This window comes from Bubalus bubalis, chromosome 2, assembly GCF_019923935.1.
Source record: "Bubalus bubalis isolate 160015118507 breed Murrah chromosome 2, NDDB_SH_1, whole genome shotgun sequence".
NCBI classification, from domain to species: domain Eukaryota; kingdom Metazoa; phylum Chordata; class Mammalia; order Artiodactyla; family Bovidae; genus Bubalus; species Bubalus bubalis.
The window spans coordinates 27,658,716-27,681,050 of record NC_059158.1 but is presented as its reverse complement, the minus strand read 5'-3'; the positions used below and the strand labels follow the sequence as shown (position 1 = coordinate 27,681,050).

General features: G+C 42.4%; 1 protein-coding gene across 4 annotated transcripts in view; it reads right to left on the bottom strand.

Annotated features, from left to right (window-relative positions):
* Positions 1–22,335, bottom strand: part of PKHD1 (PKHD1 ciliary IPT domain containing fibrocystin/polyductin) — a 445,850-nt gene that overhangs the window by 382,419 nt on the left and 41,096 nt on the right. For all 4 annotated transcript variants that reach the window (XM_044929073.2, XM_044929075.2, XM_044929078.2 and 1 more), the window contains exons 21-29: positions 21,905–22,080; positions 19,060–19,198; positions 16,732–16,859; positions 13,778–13,962; positions 12,755–12,877; positions 11,585–11,690; positions 9,082–9,354; positions 6,564–6,694; positions 3,801–3,936 (exon numbers count right to left, since the gene is read on the bottom strand). In XM_044929073.2, the coding sequence (XP_044785008.2) occupies positions 3,801–3,936; positions 6,564–6,694; positions 9,082–9,354; positions 11,585–11,690; positions 12,755–12,877; positions 13,778–13,962; positions 16,732–16,859; positions 19,060–19,198; positions 21,905–22,080 (1,397 nt within the window). The remainder of the gene's footprint in view (positions 1–3,800; positions 3,937–6,563; positions 6,695–9,081; positions 9,355–11,584; positions 11,691–12,754; positions 12,878–13,777; positions 13,963–16,731; positions 16,860–19,059; positions 19,199–21,904; positions 22,081–22,335) is intronic.

Here is a 22,335-nt window from a genome sequence, read left to right as displayed (position 1 = left end):
TCATTCACAGGGAAGCCTGGCATGCTGCGGTCCATGGGGTTGCAAAGAGTTGGACACAACTGAGTGACTGAACAACAATTCACAATTATGGAGTCCTTTCACCTATACTGTCCCATTTGACCCTCACGTTGTCCTGATAACATTGTTCGGACAGTTAGCAGAACCAGCATTTTGCTTTTGAGGAAACCAAGGCTCAGAAGTCTAGGTCTCAGAGATGATTAATGGAAATGTGAGGGCCTGAGCCCAGTCTTGTAAATATCTCAATGCCTTTTTAGTTTATTAGCAACTCTACTAAAATGCCATGTATACTATGAGCGTTCATTGTACATGAATAAAATGAATACACTTCATTTTATCTCAACTATTTCTTGAGTATAAAGAAGAATATGCCACAGAGGCACAAAATAAGTTAAATATGGTCCTTGCCCTCAAAGAACCTCCAAAGTTAATAAAAATAGGTGCCGAAAAAGCTTCAGAACAAGACAAGCCATAAAGAGGCGGAAATTAGGCATGGCATTGTTCAAATCAGAGCCACTGTCTGAATATCAAGAAAGGCCCTGTGGGCAAGACGGTGCCTGAAATTCAATTTGAAAGATAAATCCCAATAGGGACTGATAGAGAGTCAAGGATTTACAATTTGATTCTAAAAACTTCAGTTTTACCCAAAGCTTTGCCTTTTGTAGCAATTTCTCAGTTAATCACCCAGTGACTTGGAGAGAAGGAAAGAGAAGGGGTGACTTCCTGGAATTCTAGGTACATGTGGATACAGGTAAGGATCGTATGGAAAGAGGCCAAGTTAAAGATGGTTCTGTGGCTGAAGACGAAGAAAGTTAACTTCATTTTCTTCCCTGTTCCATATCCTCTTTACTTCTTCCTGTCTTCCCAACCTCATTTCTACTGTCAGATCTGAAGGCTCAGTGTAGTGAGTACAAAAATTTCAGGGTTGACTGAGAAGACATGATCACAAGGTGGCCATAGCACAGAACAAGATTTATAGAGATGGTGCTTTGACAGGTTCCACAGGTGGGGAAATCTGCCAGCTGGAACCTTCCAGAAGCATCAGTCAGAGACTGCCACCCAGAAGAGGAGAAGGGCAAAGAACTCCAGGGGAGAAAGAGATCAGAGAGGCAGCTTCTATGTCCCTCACATAATGAGTCACTCAGCATCCCTGTGGGTAGTTTCTGGGTCAGAGAGCTTTGCAGGGCGGTAATGGCTCTGAGTCCCCCAAGTTGACCTGATCTATGGCTATCAGATGTTAAATGTGTTTTTGTAGGGTGTGTAAAGCAGATAGGCTCTAAAAGGTTAAATAAATATGCTTGTGAGCGGGGCAGTGGGGGCGGTGCTTCCCTGGTAGCTCAGATAGTAAAGTGTCTGCCTACGATGCAGGAGACCTGGGTTCCATCCCAGGGTTGGGAAGATCCCCTGGAGAAGGAAATGGCAACCCACTCCAATACTCTTTCATGGAAAATTCCATGGACAGAGTAGCCTGGTAGGCTACAGTCCATGGTATCACAAAGAGTCAGACACGACTGAGTGACTTCTCTTTCTTTCTTTCAAACAACTGGGGGTGAAAGAATTTGAATTTGGCATTGGCGGAGTTTTCAGCTGATGGATCCCAGCCTGCTTAAAGGAGCAAGTCACATGGGGCCAGTGTATAGAGGTCATCTTTGACCCATTTATTCCACATTCAGTATCTGGCAGAATGACGGTGTTCACTTCGACAAAGCATTTATCGAGTGCTTACTCCATGTTAGTTCCTGGGTGGGCTAGGTACTGTTACCTACTTTATCTCCATTTTTCCCAATCGCCTTGAAATGATTATTCCCACCTAACAACTGGAGACACTAAAAATAGAGTTAAAGGAGTAGTCCAATGGCTAAGACTCCATGCTCCCAATGCAGGCAGCCTAGGTTTAATCCCTGGTCAGGGAACTAGATCCTGCATGCTGCAACTAAGAGTTCTCATGCCATAACAAAGATCAAAGATCCTGAGTGCCACAACTAAGAACAAATAAATAAATATTAAAAATAAACATGCCAGCACCTTTTTCACTAAAAAAAAAAAAAAAAGGCAAAAAAATTTAAGTAACTTGCCCAGGGAGTGGTTAAGTTGGGATTCATTCAAATCTAGCGCTGATGACAAAAACCACACTAATGGTCCCTCACATCACACTCTTCCTCCTCCTTCCCCTGCTCCTCTTCCTCGTTCTCTGATTTCTTCTTGACTCTGTTGTCATCATCAGCACCAGCATCTTCTTGATGGAGATATGTATTAATACCCTCCAACTTTCAAAATAGACTTTCCCAATAGGGTACCCCTCACTTGGGGTTTTATAACATGTTCTTCTTTATTCTGCCTGTAGAAAGATCTCAATGCAAGTGGAAATCCTGCAAATAATGCATCATGTTGTATATATCAATAACATGAACTCCTTGGGCTCTTGGTCAATTGTCAAGCTAATATGAGATGCCTTTGAGGCACTGATGCAATGTATTTATTCTTTTCATTATAGGTGGGAAATTTTATTAAAAGCCAAAATCACTGAAATCTGAATAGAACACAGGGCTCCCTCCTCCCTTTTCTACTTCGTTGGGAAGAATCTATACCACTAAGGAATTTTACACACTTTGGTCGCCTCAGGCAGCAAATTCTTCTTCTGCACTATCTGAGCTGAATAATATTGAGAAGCTAAAGGACACCTCCCTTTATTTATGTACTCTTGAGCAATGGAAAATGAAAATAGTACCAGAAGGATGGAGTCCAGGCTGTTTCTTTGGGAAATTTGATGGTCTTGTATAATAAACCCTTAGACATATCTGCCATAAACTCTGTCATCTGGCATCCAATTAACCAAAACACCATGCTACCCGCTACTTTTCCAAATCTATCCAGACATGATAATAAATTGTCATAATTCCATCCTGTTGTATCATCTAAATCATCAAAGATTAAGTCATTTAATGCAGTTGGAATGTTAAAGAATTCATTTTTTTCTATACATGTTTCTCAAGGAACAAGTTCATCAGAATATACTATTCTCTAATCGTATCAAATAACTGCTATAATAGGAACTGCTGCCCCAAATGCTATTTTATAGTAAACTATAAGTGGCTGGATGCTTGGAATCTGCAACCTGGCTGCTTGAGTTCAAATCCCTGCTCTAGTACTTACTACAAGTAACATCTTAGACAAGTTACTTATTCTCTCTGTCCCTTAGTTTCCTAATCTATAAACTGAGGCTAATAATTCTATCAATTAATGACAAAGATGAATTCTGATTATATGTCTGTGCTATTATTATTGGCCCATGATAGGTGCAATAAACATTTACTGAATTTTTACCATTGAATTCCCATTTTCAAGATAGAAATGGTTCTCAATTTTACAGAGAGAAAAATATATATAAGGAGATTTATTTAATGATGGCTAAGATGAGAAAGAGCTTCCCAAGTGGCTCAGTGGTAAGAATCTGCAGTGCAGATTACCAGTGCAGGAGATGCGGGTTCAATCCCTGAGCCAGGAAGGAGGAGAAAATGGCAACCCACTCCAGTATTCTTGCTTTGAAAATCCCATGGACAGAGGAGCCTGGTGGGCTACAGTCCATGGGGTTACAAAGAGTCAGAAAGAACTTAGCAACTGAGCACACGAAGATGAGAAAATCAGTCTCCAGGTTTTCAGAAAAATAACTTCCATCCAAAATATAATACTACATTCATTAAAAATTAATAATGCCATTGTTTGCCTTTCTTATAGGCTCAGTGGTCTAAAATGAAAATATCCTCCAGGATGAGGTATTTTACCTGCTATGCTGCTTCCATTTCTGCTGAGAGACACGATTACTGGATTTAAAGAGGAGACATATGTAAATGCCATGGCAAGAACCACAGGACGGCCCCCCAAGATAACAGTCACATTCACAGTAGGTCCATCTTCCCCCTGAAAATTAATTTTAAAAATCAAAACTGTGTAAATAAGTCTGACATGTGTGAAGTCCATATAGAACTAGTTTAAAAGATTAATTTCAAGAAAATTGTTTTTAAAGAATATAGTTGCTACTTTCAAGTCTCTCTCTCTTTCTCTCACACACACAGTGACTCGTACTTAGAATAGGTAAGGTAAGTGCAGTATCTAACAGATTAAAGAGTAAATAAGAGTGATTTGCAATTAACACATCAACTGGTTCTGAAAAAAAAGAGCAATTTCAAATAAACCTCTATATCTTGCTAAACTATCCATCAAGTATGAGCATACTTTCAGACATTTAAGTACTCAGAGAACTTCCCTCCCACATTTTCTGTCTTTGACTATTTCTTACAGATATGACCTCAAAAAATAAACAATAACCAAAAAAGGAGAAAGAAATTCCAAGAAACAGTGAATCTATTCAGGAGAGCAATCAAGGAAAACACTAGGATGAAACCTGTAAAATAAATCTGGAAATCACCAAGTTAAATTGAAGCAGAAGAGAAAGCATCAAGAAAAAAGAGCAACTGATATGAAGAATTTTTTTAAATACAGAGTATTTTTATTACAAGGAAGACATGTAAAAAAAAACTCTAAGAAAAAACAAACTATAAAAAATATATATTGCCTGATTCTACCATTATCATTTAAATAGTTTAATAATGTAAATATGGTTTATTGATTTAACCAAAAAATTCTTCTGTAACTATAATCAACAGAATTGAAAGTAGTTGTTTCAGAAAGGGGGACTTGAAGAATGGGGAAGTGAGGTAGGAGAGAGTGCGATTGTTTTATCATTTTCTTTTGAACTTTGCATGCATTGCTTGGTTCAAATTTAAAAGTTGATTTTCCTAATATTTATTCTCTCTGGTGAAAGAAATTCAATCAGTAAAAATTTTACCCATTAAAATGGTCAATATATACTAAAGTGCTGATAATGTTGGCCAAAGGATCAGAAAGCAGGCACCCATGTGACGATGAGAGTATTAATTTAAAAAGAGTTTCAGACAACCAGATACCTGTGTCAAAAGCTTTATATGTCTGTGTTTTTATATTGGCACATGGTGAGTACACAATAAATATGGGAAACTTTGGAAATTATTTAAATGTTCAATAACAGGAAATGAATCACAATACAAACATATGTTAGAACTGCATGCAGTTTATATATAAAAGCTAATATTTCATAATATTTGAATAACTGGATGAGATTAAAAATATGAGACCAAAGACCAAAGATTATTCTGAACTTTCTCTTCTTTCAGAGATCTTTATTGTTTGGCAAACAGCCTTCTTTGGGGATCATGGGTGTGCTAGGAATGTTGATGGCACTGAAGTGAACTCTGAATAGGAGGTTCAAGCTCAGCTGTGAGCATGACTCTCTCCCACAGCACTAGGCAAGGGCCTGGACCCAAACCTCTTGTGCCATCTATGAGACAGAACCAACTGAAGAGGGATGAGAAAGCTAAGGGACTTGCTTCTAAGGGAATAGGGGAGCAGCAGGGAGTAACTAGGATTAACTAAGCTATTTATTTCATAGGAACCAGACATTCCAGGGCTGAGTAGTGGCTCAGACAGTAAAGAATCAGGCTATAATGCAAGAGACTTGTATTCAATCCCAGGGTTGGGAAGGTCCCCTGGAGAAAAGAAGGGCTTCCCAGGTGGCACTAGTCGTAGAGAAGCTGCCTGCCAAACAGGAGACCCAGGTTCGATCCCTGGGTCAGATAGATGCCCTAGGGGAGGGCATGGCAACCCACTCCAGTACTTTTGCCAGGAGAATCCCGTAGACAGAGGAGCCTGGTGGGCTATAATCCATAGGGTTGCAAAGAGTCAGATATGACTGAAGTGACTTAGCATGCATACATGCAGACATTCTAGAATATTCCAAGTTTCACCAGTCCCATCCATGCCAGAAAACAAAATTGCTTATGAAAACTAAGTTGTTTGCTTGAAAAAGAAGTAAAATTATAAGATATATGTCTTGCAAACCAACACTCAGAATGTACACTAGATTAATATATTTACTCAGTGGCACTAATATTCATTAAGAGTGTGGACTGGGACAGTCTGGTCATTTTCTTTTAAAAGATATTAACTGATGCTAATTACAAGCAACATTGGTGGGGTCAGCTTCCCACTTCATAGCAAAAGTGTGTCCATGTAAGCAATATAAGTAAGCATGCTCTCATGATGAGACGATCATGTCAGTTAACTTAGTTCTAAGAAATGATCCACTGAGAACCTTACACATAATTAACTGCTGCTACTGCTACTGCTGCTGCTGCTAAGTAGCTTCAGTCGTGTCTGACTCTGTGGGACCCCATAGATGGCAGCCCACCAGGATCCCCCATCCCTGGGATTCTCCAGGCAAGAACACTGGAGTGGGTTGCCATTTCCTCCTCCAATGCATGAAAGTGAAAAGTGAAAGTGAAGCCGCTCAGTCGTGTCCAACTCTTAGCGACCCCATGGACTGAAGCCTACCAGGCTCCTCCATCCATGGAATTTTCCAGGCAAGGGGTGCCATTGCCTTTCTCCCTAATTAACTACACATTAATAATGGTCATCTACCCAGAAAGGAGATGTCCAAAGATTCCACTTACTTTGGATGGAACTTTGCACTGAACTCTTCGTGAGTTGCTTGTAGTGACATTAATGACACAAGACTGGGATCCAAATAACACCAGGTTAACATTATCCAAACCAGACCCTCGGATGGTGGCCCAGAGACCTCCTGTAAAAAAGCAACCCTTTCAGATGGGACACACAACTGTGCTAGTAGACAACCCATAAGAGAAAGAGGTGAAATAAAAATATGAAGCTGCATAGTCAAAACACAAGGCACGTTCAACATGCAGAAAGGGACTGGAGTGAAAGATATAAACTGCTAAATAAGGTGGGAGATACAGTGACTAGAGGGCAGAGAAAAGGAGATATTCAAGAATAAAACAGCGATACAACACAGTCATGGAATGGAGAAATAAAGTAAATGGTTTCCGAAAACTCTTTCTGCTCAAGATTTTTAAATATCATCCTTGTCAATTCTATAAAACTTGAATTCTTTTCCCAAGAAAAGAGTATAAGAGAGGAAGAATAAAATGGTAGAAAGAACAGGGTCCCCGAGTCAGGGCCACAGACGGCTCTGCCACTTGCAGCAGGTCATTTGCACTATTTCCCCTGAGTTCACTGGTCTCATCTCCTTCATCTTCTTCTTTTTTTTTTTTTAATTTGTGGCCACACTGCATGGCTTGCAGGTCTTAAGTTCCCCCACCAGGGACTAAATCTATGCTCTCCGCAGCAAAAGTGCAGAGTCCTAACCACCAGATCAGCAGCGAATTTCCATTCCCTCATCTTTAAATGACAGCCTTAGCCTTTCCAGCTTTGTGATACGGTACCACACCAACAAGGTTCTGGTTTCGATGACGATATAGAAGTGACTGTCATCAGCACCTGGTGTCATCAGGACTTCTGCGCTGACCACTGAGGAGCAACTATAGCAATCAGAGTGTCAACAAGAGGAGCGATGGCACCAGTCACACTGATATCCCACCTGGAGGGCAGCCCTTGATCCATCTGATGGACAGGAAGCCCATCTCTCGTGGATGAGCAATGACTCTGGTCTTCCATCTCTCCAGAAAGGGATGCAGGAGAGGCAGTAAAGCCACCAAATAGAGACACATGAGAGTGGGGAGATGGCACATGTGTCGGGGTGAGAAAGGAAACATATACAGCCTGACGGAGACCTTTCAGTATCACGTGACTGAATGGAATATTACCCTGAAGTTAAAGATATAAACATGCCCTGAAGATTCAGGGCATGACCACAATAGACTTCTAAGTTAAAGAGTAACACTGAAGAAGAGCCAACATACAATAGCAACATAAAAGATACAATATCTGGAAACAATCTTGACAAGAACAATTCAAGAATATGAAGAAACTTGAAGAAAGCTTTGAAATGCTGCTGATGAATCTAACAGATGGGTTAAAACTTAAATAAGAAAACTAAAGTAAATGTACAGAAAGTGAACATCATAAGGTGGCATATGTTTCTGGGTTAAACTAAAGCACCACTGCAATTATGATAAAAATACAAAAAAAATTTTTTTTAATTTAAACAAGCTGATTTTAAAATTCAATGAAAAATAAATGCCAATAGCCAGAAAACAAAATTCCAAAAATAAAAGTAAAGGGATCTTCGGCTGGACATTTAAAATATCTTATAAAACAGCTCTATCTGGAGAGATCAGGATGGCAGAGTAGAAGGATACACAAACATCAAAGATACACCTACATGTGGAGCAGAGCTCACTGCTAACAACCTGAAAGGCTCTTCTACAACCAAGGCTGTAAGAAAGATCTACACCGAGTCGGGTGGGAAGGGAAGAGAAGCAATCAAGTCAAGACCCTCACAGGGGACACAGAAGAATAGGGGAATGCCACAGGTTCGGGGACCCTTCCAGGGGACTAAGGGGTTCAAGCCACATGCTGGGTACCCCAACCGTAGGTTCAACACCAGAAAGAGGAGTCCTGAATGGTGTCCCCCTCAAAATTCATAGGCTTAAGTCCTAGCCACTTGCACTTTTCATCAGGAAGCCTTGAGCAGATCACTCTTCTCTTAGAACCACCATTATATCATCTGAAAAATGAGGATAATAATTCCATCTTTCAGGCAACTGTTAGCATTTAGGGTGTACAACTGCCTAGAAGAGGTGCTCAGTAAATGATACCAGGCCCATCCTCATCGTTATAAGGAAACTAAGTCCCACAGAGTATATGAAATATCTAAGATCACAATTCTGACTTTGGCAGGCTGAAAACAAAGCCACATGTCCCAAATCTCCACCTAGTGTCATTTCCACTTGATCAGATTGTCCCAGTGACTTAATGATCGACCCTGTGATGCCTGACACCATCAACCAAACTATTTTATGTTGCAAGTGACTTCATTTAAGGGCTCAAATGTCCATTACTCATTAGAAGAAATGCTGATGGCGGAAAACAAAAACCTGTGAACCACAGTGGATATGGAATTTATTACATGGCAAGACTAGATTCCTGCAGGTCGGCAAGAACAAAGGTCTCAGAGCATCAGATGCAACACGGGTGCCCACAGATTACCAATGTCTGCAGCTCGGGAAGGCTCCACAGTGTCCAGTCTGGGTTCCACATTTAGGAAGAGGCCTCCTCCACTGGCATTGATGGCAAGACCAGAGGGTCTCACCAACATCGAGATCTGATGCGCTCCAGCAGGCAGCAGGCTTGTCTGACACACCACGTTTGTTTGGTTTGAGAAAATAACGTTGCAACTCGTTTTGTTCACTGTAACCTGCAGGGCCTTGTAGTCATCAGAGAAGCTAGTTCCCGTAATATAAACCAGTAGGCCAATGTCATCTTAAAAGAAGAAAGAAACCATCTCTCAGCAATATCACTCCATTTATGAGAACTCTGTCAAATATCCATTCCCTCTCACCTTCCTCTCTCAAAATTCACGGCATTGAATGCTGACTCCTATATTGGAATCTGTGTTTATTTTAATAGCCTAGAGCCCTCCACTTAAATTTTCTCAAACTAGTAATGACAAATCACTAACCAGTTGAAAAATGGGGAAAAACTAAAGAATATTTCTAAACAAGGGACAAAGAATATACAACATTTTAAGTCATCAAAAATCTACCATTTCAAATCATGACCATTTCATTTAGATTAGCTCAAAATTGCACTTTTGTAGTGCCATTCTACATTCACCCCATGAGCTGATGTACCTTCTATTCAGCCATCACCAGGGATATACCCTCCAACAGATCACTCTGATCTTAAAGTTCACACACAGAAATAGTAACCCCCACACCCCGCACACACACACACACAAGAAATAAACCCACATTTATGGTCACCAAAGGGGAAAGGTTGTGGGAGGGATAAATTAGGAGTTTGGGAGTAACACTTACATACTACTATACATAAAATGGATAACCACCAAGGACCTGCTGCATAGTACAGGGAACTATACTCAATATTTTGTAATATCTATAAGGGAAAAGAACCTGAAAAAGAATACATATGTGTATACATGGATACCTGTTTTTTGAATGTTGGCTTAAAACTCAACATTCAAGAAACTAAGATCATAGCATCCAGTCCCACCACTTCATGGCAAACAGATGGGGAGACAGTGGAAACAGTGACAGACTTTATGTTCTTGGGCTCCAAAATCACTGCAGATGGTGACTGCAGCCATGAAATTAAAAGATGCTTGCTCCTTGGAAGAAAAACTATGACAAACCTAGACAGCATATTAAAAGCCAGAGATATCACTTTGCCAACAAAGGTCTGTCTAGTCAAAGCTATGGTTTTTCCGGTAGTCATGTGTGGATGTGAGAGTTGGACGATAAAGAAAGCTAAACATCAAAGAATTGATGTTTCTGAACTCTGGTGTTGGAGAAGACTCTTGAGAGTCCCTTGGACTGCAAGGAGATCAAACCAGTTAATCCTAAAGGAAATCAATACTGAATATTCATTGGAAGGACTAATGCTGAAGCTGAAGTTCCAATACTGTGGCCACCTGATGTAAAGAACTGACTCATTGGAAAAAGATCCTGATACTGGGAAAGACTGAAGGCAGGAGGAGAAGGGGACGACAGAGTATGAGATGGTTGGATGGCATCACTGACTGAATGGATATGAGTTTGAGCAAACTCCGTGAGATGGTGAAAGACAGGGAAGTCTGGTGTGCTGCAGTCCATGGGGTCACAAAGAGTCAGACACAACTGAGCAACTGAACAACAACAAATATACACATATATATGGGGCTCCCCAGGTGGCTCAGTGGTGAAGAATCCACCTGCCCATGCAGGAGACACGGGCTTGATCCCTGGGTTGGGAAGATCACCTGGAAAAGGGCTTCCCTAGTGACTCAGAGAGTAAAGAATTTGCCTGCAATGTGGGATACCTGGGTTTGATCCCTGGGTTGGGAAGATCCCCTGGAGCAGAACATGGCAACCTACTGCAGTATTCTTGCCTGGAGAATCCCCATGGACAGAGGAGCCTGGTGGGCTATAGTCCATGGGCTTGCAAGAGTCGGACACGACTGAGCAACTAATTATACACATAGGAAATGGCAACCCACTCTAGTATTCTTGCCTGAAGACGTCCATGGACAGAGGAGCCTGACAGGCTAAAGTTCATGGGATCACAAAGAGTCAGACATGACTGAGCGACTGAGCACACAAGCATATACACATACACACGTATATATACACATAGTTTTACAGGTATGTGTGGCTTCCCTGGTGGCTCAAACAGTAAAGCATCTGCCTGCAATGTGGGAGACACAGGTTCAATCCCTGGGTCTGGAAGATCCCCTGGAGAAGGAAATGGCAACCCACTCCAGTATTCTTGCCTGGAGAATCCCATGGACAGAAGAGCCTGATGGTCTTCAGTCCATGGGGTCACAAAGAGTCAGACACAACTGAGAGACTTCACTTTCACTTTATAGGTATATATACATATAAAACTGAATCGCTGAGCTGTACGCCTGAAACTAACATTACATTGCAAATCAACTACACTCCAATCAAAAAATAAACTTGACGCCCATTTCAATGTCAAGTACACTTCATACCGAGGGCATACCACACAGAGTAGACCTGGGGAGTTGACCCTTCAAGGTACTGGAAGGCACAGGAACCTGAACAATAAGCTGGTATGTCATTCACTCGCACAACCACCTAGAAAAAGGCAAAAGCATTAAAATGTACACATTTCATATGCTCAAGGGTATTCCTAAAGGCTGTGTGAAATTCGCCCAAACTGAAATGTGTTAGTGATTCACCTACTCTCTATTTTTTCCTTCTATTTTCCAATAATAGACCCTCAGTTGTAAAGCATGACTCAACATGGTAGGCAATCTCTAAATGATGGTTAATATGCAGAAACCTAATATTTTTACAATTAGATAGGCTCAGTCTGGAGTAAATTCCCTCTCACATAGAAGTAAATTCAAACTACGCAAGGACTTTTTAGCACCTTATATTTTTTAACTTAGGACCTACTGCCTGTGAAAAGCCCTATCTTTGCTGGTAAATGCCAATATAACTGAAGATTAGAGTGGATTTGGACATTTGGGTTGGGGTCTTTTTTGTCCTAGAATGGGAAGTCCCTAAGAATAAATTATATATCTTTCCCTCTCACTGGGACTAAGGTTAATCTAATAGAACTCTACAATACTTGTAGATGAAAGTGGTGAAAAAGATAAGACTCTCAGTCTTTACCTATAAAATAAGGATTAAGTACACACTACATCTATGATAGTGTTTGCTTATGGCGGGAAGGGATCATGCATCAAATGTTAGCAATTGTTAATTCTTGTTTGGGTACCCAGGTATTGGTTATATTATTCTTATAGATTTTGCATTTTAAAACTGTCTCGAATGCACATGACTTATAAGAGGGGAAAGTGCAAAAGACATTTTAAAGAGAAAAGGAGGTGACTCAGCCCATTTACTTTCCAAGGCCACTGTGAGGAGATATAAAAAGTAGGTAGCTAGAGATTCTCTATTTTGGGTGCCATAAGAGCATCAGTAATTATAACAACTGGATGTTGTGTTTACAAAGCACTTGTATTTTCAGAGTATTCTCCATACCCTGTGGAAGTAGAAAGAGCACAGCCAGGGCTGTCTCTATTTTGCAAATTAGAAAACTGACCCTTGGGATTGGCCCACATCACAAATAAGGAGGGGCTGCAGTAGACTTGAAACCAGTACTTCAGTCTGGGGGGCCCATCTGCTCTCACCTGAGTGTGTTGGTTGGCAGTGACCACCATGTCTCCAAATATGGGTCCAAGGAAGACACCACCATCATACACCACACGTGTGGTCACAGCAGGGTTAACTCCAGTGAGGTTTTCATTAGATACCTAAGATGGTCACATTTCTGGTGAATCCTGCCATGGAAGAGAAGTCTAATCTTGCTTGAAACAAATCACAAAGGGTGTTTTCACATTCATTTACAATAATCAGATAGCTAGAAAGTGAAAATAGAGTGACACCAGGCTTGAAATCTAGAAGCCTAACAGTAAGTAGTGGTGAATGAAAGCCCCAGTAGACTAGAAGAATATTTATTTGCAAGTAGAGTTACCAAAAAATGCACACTATGCTAATCTCTCAAGTCTTGCAAGAGATTTTGTTCCCATGCGCTTTTCTATTTTACAAGTTTACAATCCAAAATACTAAAATAAAATGTCAGGAAACAAGTGCCATGAGATGACTTCCATCCTTCCTCCATCTCCACCCAAGGATTTTGTTTGAAAACCAGATGACCCACAATACCAAATAACAAGAATAAAATTTCATCTTGGATTTCACTTCATAAAACCAAATGCTAGATGATCATTAGATTATTTTTTAAAACCCTAAATATGCAAGCGCATCTGGTTTTGTCATTATCCAAAGACAGCAAATCCGTTCCTAAACTTCCTTCTGCTCTGCCATCTGCCTCCATGATAATCTAAGTCAATCACATCTGCTTAAATGATCCAATAACAGATGTAGAATTATTGTGTGGTGGACACTGACCAACAATTTCTTTACCTACACCAAGTTAGGAAAGGCAACATTATACTTAAATTGCTTTATCAGGAATATGAGGTACAAAACATACCTTGAAACTTTCAGAAAGATCATTGAGCTCTTTTACTTGAGTATTCCAACAAATTCACAAATCATGACAGTTTTCATTCATATAATTCTGATTTTTTTTTTCACAAAATTGTTCCAGAGCACCAAGTCCATAAAGCCAAAAGGGATGCCATACATACCTTGATGAAGTTGGGCAAGTCCCCAACCTGGCTGGACCAGGAGAAGGTCCACACATGTTCATAGCAAGACTTTAGATCCTCCGTCACAGTGAAGTAACTAACATTGAGGTACCTGGATGTGAAGTCATCAGCGCTGGTTTGTAAGAGCTTCTGGAGGTGACTGGCTGAGATGTGCACAGGGACACCTGTGGGAGAAGGTCATGACACCGAAAATGTTCTTATTTTAGTCGCTAAGTTGTGTCCAACCCTTTCGCAACCCCATGGACTGTAGCCCGTCAGGCCCTTCTTTCCATGGAATTTCCCAAGCAAGAATCTTGGAGTGGGTTGCCATTTCCTTCAACAGGAGATCTTCTCAACCCAGGGACCAAACCCCCATCTCCTGCAGGGGGATTCTTTACTGCTGAGCTACCAGGGAAGTGCAATATAGAAAATACAGGAAACTAATTACTCCACCTTGTAGCATCTCAACATCAAGACAGCAGAATACAGGTTAAAATGCCTTCACATATGCAGAGACCCTCAGGTTCAAGATGTGGCTTCAAGAGAACCCTCAGTCCAGTTATGCAATTTTTAAGGCAAGTATAAGTAGATGCTCACTTTTTATATCACGATTCCTTTAACCAGCATCATATCTCTTAAGCAGAGAACACAATCACATCAGACAAAACTATCTTAACTGTCAACTCAAAATGTGAATTCCAAACCCTGGTAAGTCCTGAAAGTCTAATTAAATACTGAGTTTTTCCCGGAAAAAAAAAGTGTAGCTGGCCCTGTGAATAGGGAAAAGTTGGCCACCTTCCACAAGGAGTGGGAAGGCATAAAGCAGCTGACACCTATAAAAACAGAGCCAACCAAGCTGAGGAATGTTGGCACTGAACTCTGGTTTCTCTATTAGAATTTCTTTAAGCCCAACCACCTGCTTCCCCATCGCACATCCGTGTAGAGAAATAACTGCACTCTGGGCTTGTGTTTGAACACTGTTACATGCTTTACCTGAAGTTTCCATTTCATTAGCTACCCCAGCAACCCTTTGAGATGGGTCATCTGGATAACCTGCTGCTGCTGCTGCTGCTGCTGCTAAGTCATTTCAGTCGTGTCCCACTCTGTGCAACCCCACAGACGGCAGCCCACCAGGCTCCCCCGTCCCTGGGATTCTCCAGGCAAGAACACTGGAGTGGGTTGCCATTTCCTTCTCCAGTGCATGAAAGTGAAAGTGAAATCGCTCAGCCATCCCCGACTCCTAGCAGCCCCATGGACTGCAGCCTACCAGGCTCCTCCGTCCGTGGGATTTTCCAGACAAGAGTACCTAATGCCTCCTTAAGAAATGAAGAAAATGAAACCCAATGTGATTCAACAGCTCACCAACCAAGTGATAGGGGTTTTGATTAAAACCCAGATTGCCTTGACCAACTCAAGAGATTTCCTCTTGAATCCCACACTGCCCTGGAGTGTTAATGAAATACCATTGCATTTCTAAAATGCAAACAAAACTCATTTTTAAAAAAAGATTGTCCTATATGAATACATCATTTGAGGGCCATTTCAAATGGCCAGGTGAAGGCTGGCTTATCCCCCAGTTGTTTTGCAGGCAGTGACGTGAAGAGCATCAGCAACAGAACATGATGGCAGGTAAAAAAAATCTCTCAACAGGTATTCTGCAGTTCCCTCATTGTGAGAAGGGAAACAGCACAGTCATGGGCTTCACAGTCGCAGAGCTCTAGAGTACTTACTCACCCACTTATCAGATTCCAATAGCCTCAGGGCCATCTACTTTCCCTAAGCTGTCCCACTAGAGGAAAAACTCCACTCCTCCAGCCAAGGATAGACTTCTTTGCAAGTCCAGCATCTTTCTTCTCAGGAGGGTAGAAGATCTTTGGACCACTTGCCAACTTTTGGACAGCCACTCTTGCATTCTCCTGAGCCCCCAACTTCCCCTATGTTGTTACTAAATAAATAATATATTATAATCACTTCTAACCCTGTCCTTGATGAGATGTATATACATTGATAGCTGAAGATTTAGAAACATTTATATCCTCATTGCAGTTGAAAGCTCTTTCTACATTTAATATGGTTTCTCAGTTCAGTTCAGTCGCTCAGTCGTGTCTGACTCTTTGTGACCCCATGGATACGGTTTCTAAAATGCTCAATATCATGTGGGATCACTTGGGAGTTTAATTTAGAAAGGCGGTGGCTACCATGGATCTTGGTCTATGAAATTCTAGAGAAGAAGACTGAACTCTTTGAGAAGCAAACACTCAAGTTCATATCTGGTCCCTGCTTCAGCTATTTGTATGAGCTTCGGGCAAGCCTGAGTAGCCTGAGCTGAATGGTGGTCCTCAAAAAGATACGTCCTAATTCTTGGAAACTATGGATGTTATATCATAGAGCAACGGATGTGATTAAGGATCTTGAGAAGAGGGAATCATCCCGGATTATCCAGGTGGGTCATAAATGCAATCCTATTTATCCTTAGAGGGAGTTTGGAGACGGCAGAGGAAGAGACCATGTGACCAGGAGGCAGGGGCTGGGACGATGCAGCAGCACCGAGGGATGCCAACAGCCACCAGCAGGTCACAGAGGCAGAAAACAGATCCTCCCCTAGGCCTGAGGAGGAAGCGTGGCCCTGCCAGCAAGTTGATTTTGCACTTTGGCCTCCAGAACTCTAAGAGAATACATTTCAGTCATTTTAAGCCACCAAGCTTGTATAATTTGTTATGACAGCCGTAGGAAGCTAATCCACTCAGTTTCCTCATCTGTAAAGCTGAAAGACTGGGATCATATTGACAAGGATATCCCAGATCTTTAACTTTAGGAAAGTCATTCTCAGACCCTGCAAAATTAACAAAGTATGCTAACTTTAAGACTGTCACCCTATCAGCAGGATGTTGTTTGCCTGGGGATGCCACAGAAAGCTTCAACAAGAAATGCTGCATCCGTTATGGCCCCTTTACCAGGAATCGCTGTGTTAGAAAGTTGGATGCGAAAGTGTCCTCCTAAAGGTGGACTTGTCCTCTGTAGTCTCTGTGTTGTCACCTGGACCAACCGGGATCCTTCCTCTGCTCCTTCAGTGGGCACAGCGCTGCAACATGTCAGAAACAAAGCATTAACCACAAGGACCCTCGAGCAGCTGCTCCAGACAGAGCACAACTCCATCTTAAGGACCACACAGTCTCCCACATTTCCAGGCCATGAGCATGAGCTCCAAAATAATCCCTCTCCCACCACAGCAGAGAAAATGAAAGGTGAATATGAGGGGTCTCTAAGGGTGTTCCACTCTCCCCCTCTAGTGATCCTGGGAGAACGCAGAGGCAGAGTGAAGAGTGAGGAGTGTAGCCTCCGCTGCTCTGGTCCTGATGCACAGTGGAAGGAGAAGCCTGTGCTCTCTAACTGTATCTTCACAGTCAGATGAAAGCTCACCCTAATCCACAGATCCTCTGCACTCAGTATCCCCAGCAGAAACAGGCCACTCCATCTAGCAGAGTCCTTATCCAGCACCTGCGTGCACACTGTGTACCTAATCCTGCTTTCAGTACAATAAGTGGGTCAAATAAATCATGACATACCACGCAGTGGAATACTATTCAGCCATTAAAAAGCATGCTTAATGAAATGGGGAAATATTCCATTTATACCAGTAGGTGAAAAGGACATGTTGCAAATACAGTGTCTTATCTGTTGTACCAACTTGAGGTTTAAAAAGTAAATATATATATAATTAGTTAGTGTTAGTCGCTCAGTTGTGTCCGATTCTTTGTGACCCCATGGACAGTAGCCTGCCAGACTCCACTGTCCTTGGAATTCTCCAGGTAAGAATGCTGGAGTAGGTTGCCATTCCCTTCTGCAGGGGATCTTCCCAACCCAGGGATCGAACCTAGGTCTCTTGCATTGCAGGTGGATTCTTCATCGTCTGAGCCACCAAATATATATAAATATATATATATATAGTACATATATATATATGTATTTTGTGTATATATGTATATGTGTGTGTGTATATAAAAACTGCCTTGGGGAAAAGAGTATTTTAGAACATGGATTCAATGTGTTAAAAGAAAGTATCTCTGAACAAAGGGATTATGAGTGATTTGTACCTTTTCTATGTGCTTTTCTGTACTTTCCATATTTTCAACAATGAACATGTATGATTTTGATCAGTAATATTACTTAAGTACTACGTATTGATATGCATACTCACAAACACACAGAAACAGTCAGACTGAGGCTTATCTGGTGTGTTGTCCTGACTTTCTCAGGCTGAAGTCTCCCAGAAGGAGCTAAGGAGCCTGAGAAAACTCGGAAGGGGAGGCTGTGAGCACCTCTGTAAGTGTGGACCTAGATTATACTCCATCATTTCAGAGTTAATAACTTTGGCATTTGGAGCACAGGATCACAGGGGCTCATCTGACGTCTCCCCCTCCATCACCGAAAGCCTTTCCCTCCTTTATTCTATTGATGATTTTTTGTCTTTTCTACCCAGAGGACCGTGAAACATTGTCAAGAAATGTGGAACATAGATTCGAGCTTTCTAACATTGATAAAAAGTCTCAAGCACGATGTAAGTAATGAGAACTCATTTCAGAACGTGTTAGATACAGGGGGAGAAAAGAAATTTTAAAGACAAGGCATCTCAGTCGTTCCCATCCTACGGGTTTTAGTGAACATTTAAAAGGACGAATTACAGCATGCATGTGTTCCAGGAGCTTGGAGGAGCCTGATTCTTAGTTACTGCTTTGTAAACTATGGCCAAAAAGGTTTATTGACGCATCAACGCTTATGTGGTTCTAGTGCCATCTGGTGGTGAGCTTTCAGACCTGGCTGGTTTTGTTCCTTTGACTATGAATTGTGCTTCCTTTTGCCTCAAAGAATTCCAGTAAGATTAATATATTAATCTTATTAATGGAATGGAAGAAGAGGAGCAAGAAGAAAACAGTGGTAATGTGAACTTCTGAAAAGCATAAAAATACATCTACTTGTAAAGTAATTAACTAGGAACTAGCCCCCAGATCAACAGAATCAGCATTGCCTGGGAACTCAGAAATGCAAATTATCAGGCCCTGCCACCAAGCCTACTGAATTAGGATGGTGTGGTTAGGGCACAGCAGCTTGTGTTTTAACACAGCCTTCAGGTAAGTCTGATACACGTTCTTAACATTGAGAACTATTGCTGTAGGCAGCAAGGCAGGTCAATTTTCCTGATTGATAAAAAGTCTCGCCTCTGTGACTCCTAAGGCCAGTTAGCAATTTTAAGGAGGGACAGGTGACCAAATATGGTTCCCTACCTTGCAGTGATGAGTGGGAGCTCCAGGCCACACCCCGCCAACCAGGAGGTCACATTGTAGACGGGAGGTGATCCCACTACCGAGAGCAATTCCAGCAGATTCCCGCCAGGGCGAGCTGTACCAGTGTCCACCTGAGAAACTGGAGACCAGGGAGCCAAACATCATCAAGTAAATCAAGATGGAAGACCTGCTCGGTGGACGGTCCCTGCTGGAGGGTCTGAGTCACTCACATCTCAGCACACCGTGAAAACAGAGATTCCCACCTACCTGCTGCCATGAGGAGAAAAGGAAGAGGGAGGAATTCAGTTGCCAAAGGAAAATGCGAGGTCATGATATAAGGAGACGATGACTAATTCCACGGCAAACTTCAGTAAGCCCCAAGCCAGCCAATCATCATTCCCTGTGCCGTTGGCGATCCCCTGCTGCCACACACACACGTGCAAACACCCAGCTCATCTGTGGTGCTGTGCACTGCCCCTCTCTTCCTCCTTTCCTTCTCCAAGTCCTGGCAGCTCCAGCAATGCAAGATGATCCCCCTCAGGAACACGGAACACACAAGGCAGATCCTAGAGATACCTGAGTTTTATCCACTGCATGGTGTTACCATGTGTGCAGACACAGGGCAAGCATTTAAGACAGACCATTTTGCAAATCCTGATTTTCCAATTCTACTGGGTGACCATTTGGCTAATCACCATAGCCCCTGTAAGACCTTTCTTATTGATAAAGTGGGACTCATGATAGACATCAGTCTGCATTTTGGCAGGGAGAGTTTACTGAGATGGCAGGTTTAAAGGGCCAGCGTAATATCCTCTTTCCCTTCTATTAGGCACCATGTAAATGCAGTTTCTTTCCCAAGTCTGTGCCATTGAGACAACAGTTGGAAAGCAGCATCCTTGCAGGCCCAGTGCTGAGCACAACACCAGGCACAGAGCCAGTGCTCGATAAAAGTTCATCTGCTCTACTGAGTATGGAGTCATTAAAAGTGGCTCTGGTGTCAGTGATCTCTAGGTTTCAATGTCCTGCACATCCCCGAAGATTTGAGGCAAGACACTCAGCACCCTCTTAGCTTTGGTTTCTTAATCTATAGAGTGGGGATCATAGGGCCATCTTAGGGGTTCTGAGAATTAAATGAGAAGTATTTGGTAGCTACCACTAAATAAAAAGAAAGTTCATAGAGGACATTAGGTGGGAGAATATAATCAAATATTAAGCTGATCAAATAAATGTCAGCCAATTAAATATGAATATGGAGCCCAAATATGTAGTTTATGTTACTATTAAATAATCCTCATAGAAAAATTGTTGCCAGCAGGATGACTGAACCAAGTGGGAAGCAGATTGTTATACCCAAGCCACCTCCTGCCTTTCTTATCTCTGCCCTCTGCCTCCTTGCTCCCCTCCCAACCTCACCCCTACATGGCTCCAGATGCTGGAGCATTTGGGTGCATAGAGGTGATGGCCGTGAGAAAGAGTTGGGATCCTGGGCATTGAGGGTTTGGAGAGGAGGAAGGGAAATGATACCTATTATCTAGTCCTGAGTTTCCCAGTCCGTGGGTTCAAGTGTATGAAATATGGATCCCATTAGCCCTCTGGGAATCTGTGCAGCATGTGGGGTCACCAAAGGCCCCAGCCAGTCTTGGGCACCAAGGAATTCAGACAATTATCCCAGCACACTATTTGAATATTATTTTCTCTGTGTCAGAACATTGAATTTGAAGTCAGTGATGCCAGATGCCCCCAAAACACTCAAATCAATGAAACAGGTAAGAGATGGAATTCTGAAGAGCATCAAAAATCATGCAATTTCAGGGCTTGAAAGAGAGTTCTCTTACCCCTCACTCCCAAGTTCCCTGCCCCCTAGCTCTGCAACTTTCAGGTAAAAGATTAAAAGTTGCACAACTTGAAAATCAGAACGCAAATGACCGTTCCATCCTTTTCTCCTTGAAGAGAGAAAGAGAAGTTACGAAAAGCAGGAAAGCCAGAGTCACAAGGGATTTGATGGAAGAGGGAGAGTGAACAAGCTGGAAACCTAGAGGCCCTGGGAGCAAACCACACCACCCGTCTGGCCTTCTGTCCCTGGCGGGTGTGTCCCACGTGGCCTCAGGGGAACCCTTGGTGAGCACCTTGCCCTTAAGACAAACAAAGCCAGCTGAGATCAAGGGACTTTGTGCAGAGGGGGCCAGGCCTGAGCTCTGAGTGATGCATGGGAGCAATCAGATGGGCAGAAAGACAAAGCTATTCTCATGAGGATGTGATGACCCTCTAACTCACACCAAGTTGGCCCTATGGGTCGTAAAATCAGACTTGTGGCCCCTTTCAGGGCCAATGATGCTCTGTTCCTCACAGCACCTTTTATGACAGATATTAACAGATGGAGGTAGGGAGAAATCCTGCTGGCCTGACAATAGTAATGATAATAGTAGTGATAACTGATTATATTTACTGAGCACCTACTACAGTCAGGACCCATGATGAGTGCTTTACATCACACTTCAGTTAATCTTCATGGGGTAAGCCCATGGAGTAGAGGCCTCATTATGCCCATTTTATAGATGAGAAAACCAAGGCCTCTCAGCCAGAAAGTGGTAAAATTGGGATAAGATGACAGGCACCCAAAGCAAGAGCAAATATTGGGGTAAATAACAGAAAACAGAAGGAACTTGCTAGAGGGATATAAAAGGCAAAGACACACAATCACAACTTCATCTTCTCCCTGGGATCGAGGCAGAAAGATGGAGAATTGTCTGTTCTCTCTCCATTAAAAGAGAAGCAGCCCCTCCAGAAAAGCCTGAGGACCCTATCTGATGGATAGTTCATAGAGGAGAGTAGATCTGATAATCACCTGTTAGGTCTGTGTCTGCAATAATAATCTCATCCACATAGAACATGCCCATCTCTGGAGACAGAGGGAGGAGGTCAATCTGATGAACCAGCACTGGGGAATTTGCAGGAGGCAGGTGGAGATGCGAGGAGTGATGCACACACGTCTTCCAGAGGTCGGTGCAAGTGAACTGCCAGCTGAACACAAGCACAGAGCGGAAACGGGCCTCCCATGAGCACCACAGGCCTCTCACCTGAGAGCCCCAGTTCCCCGACCTGGGCCCGAAGACCATGCAGCTGGGAGATCCACACGGTCCTGGTTGCCATGGTACCAGCATCCCACCCAAAATGGGCTCAACTTGGCTGGGACACAGCACCAGTGAGTCACGTTGCAGTCCACCATCCATTCATAACAATGTCAGCAGTACTTTCAAATTACAATACAATTGTGTG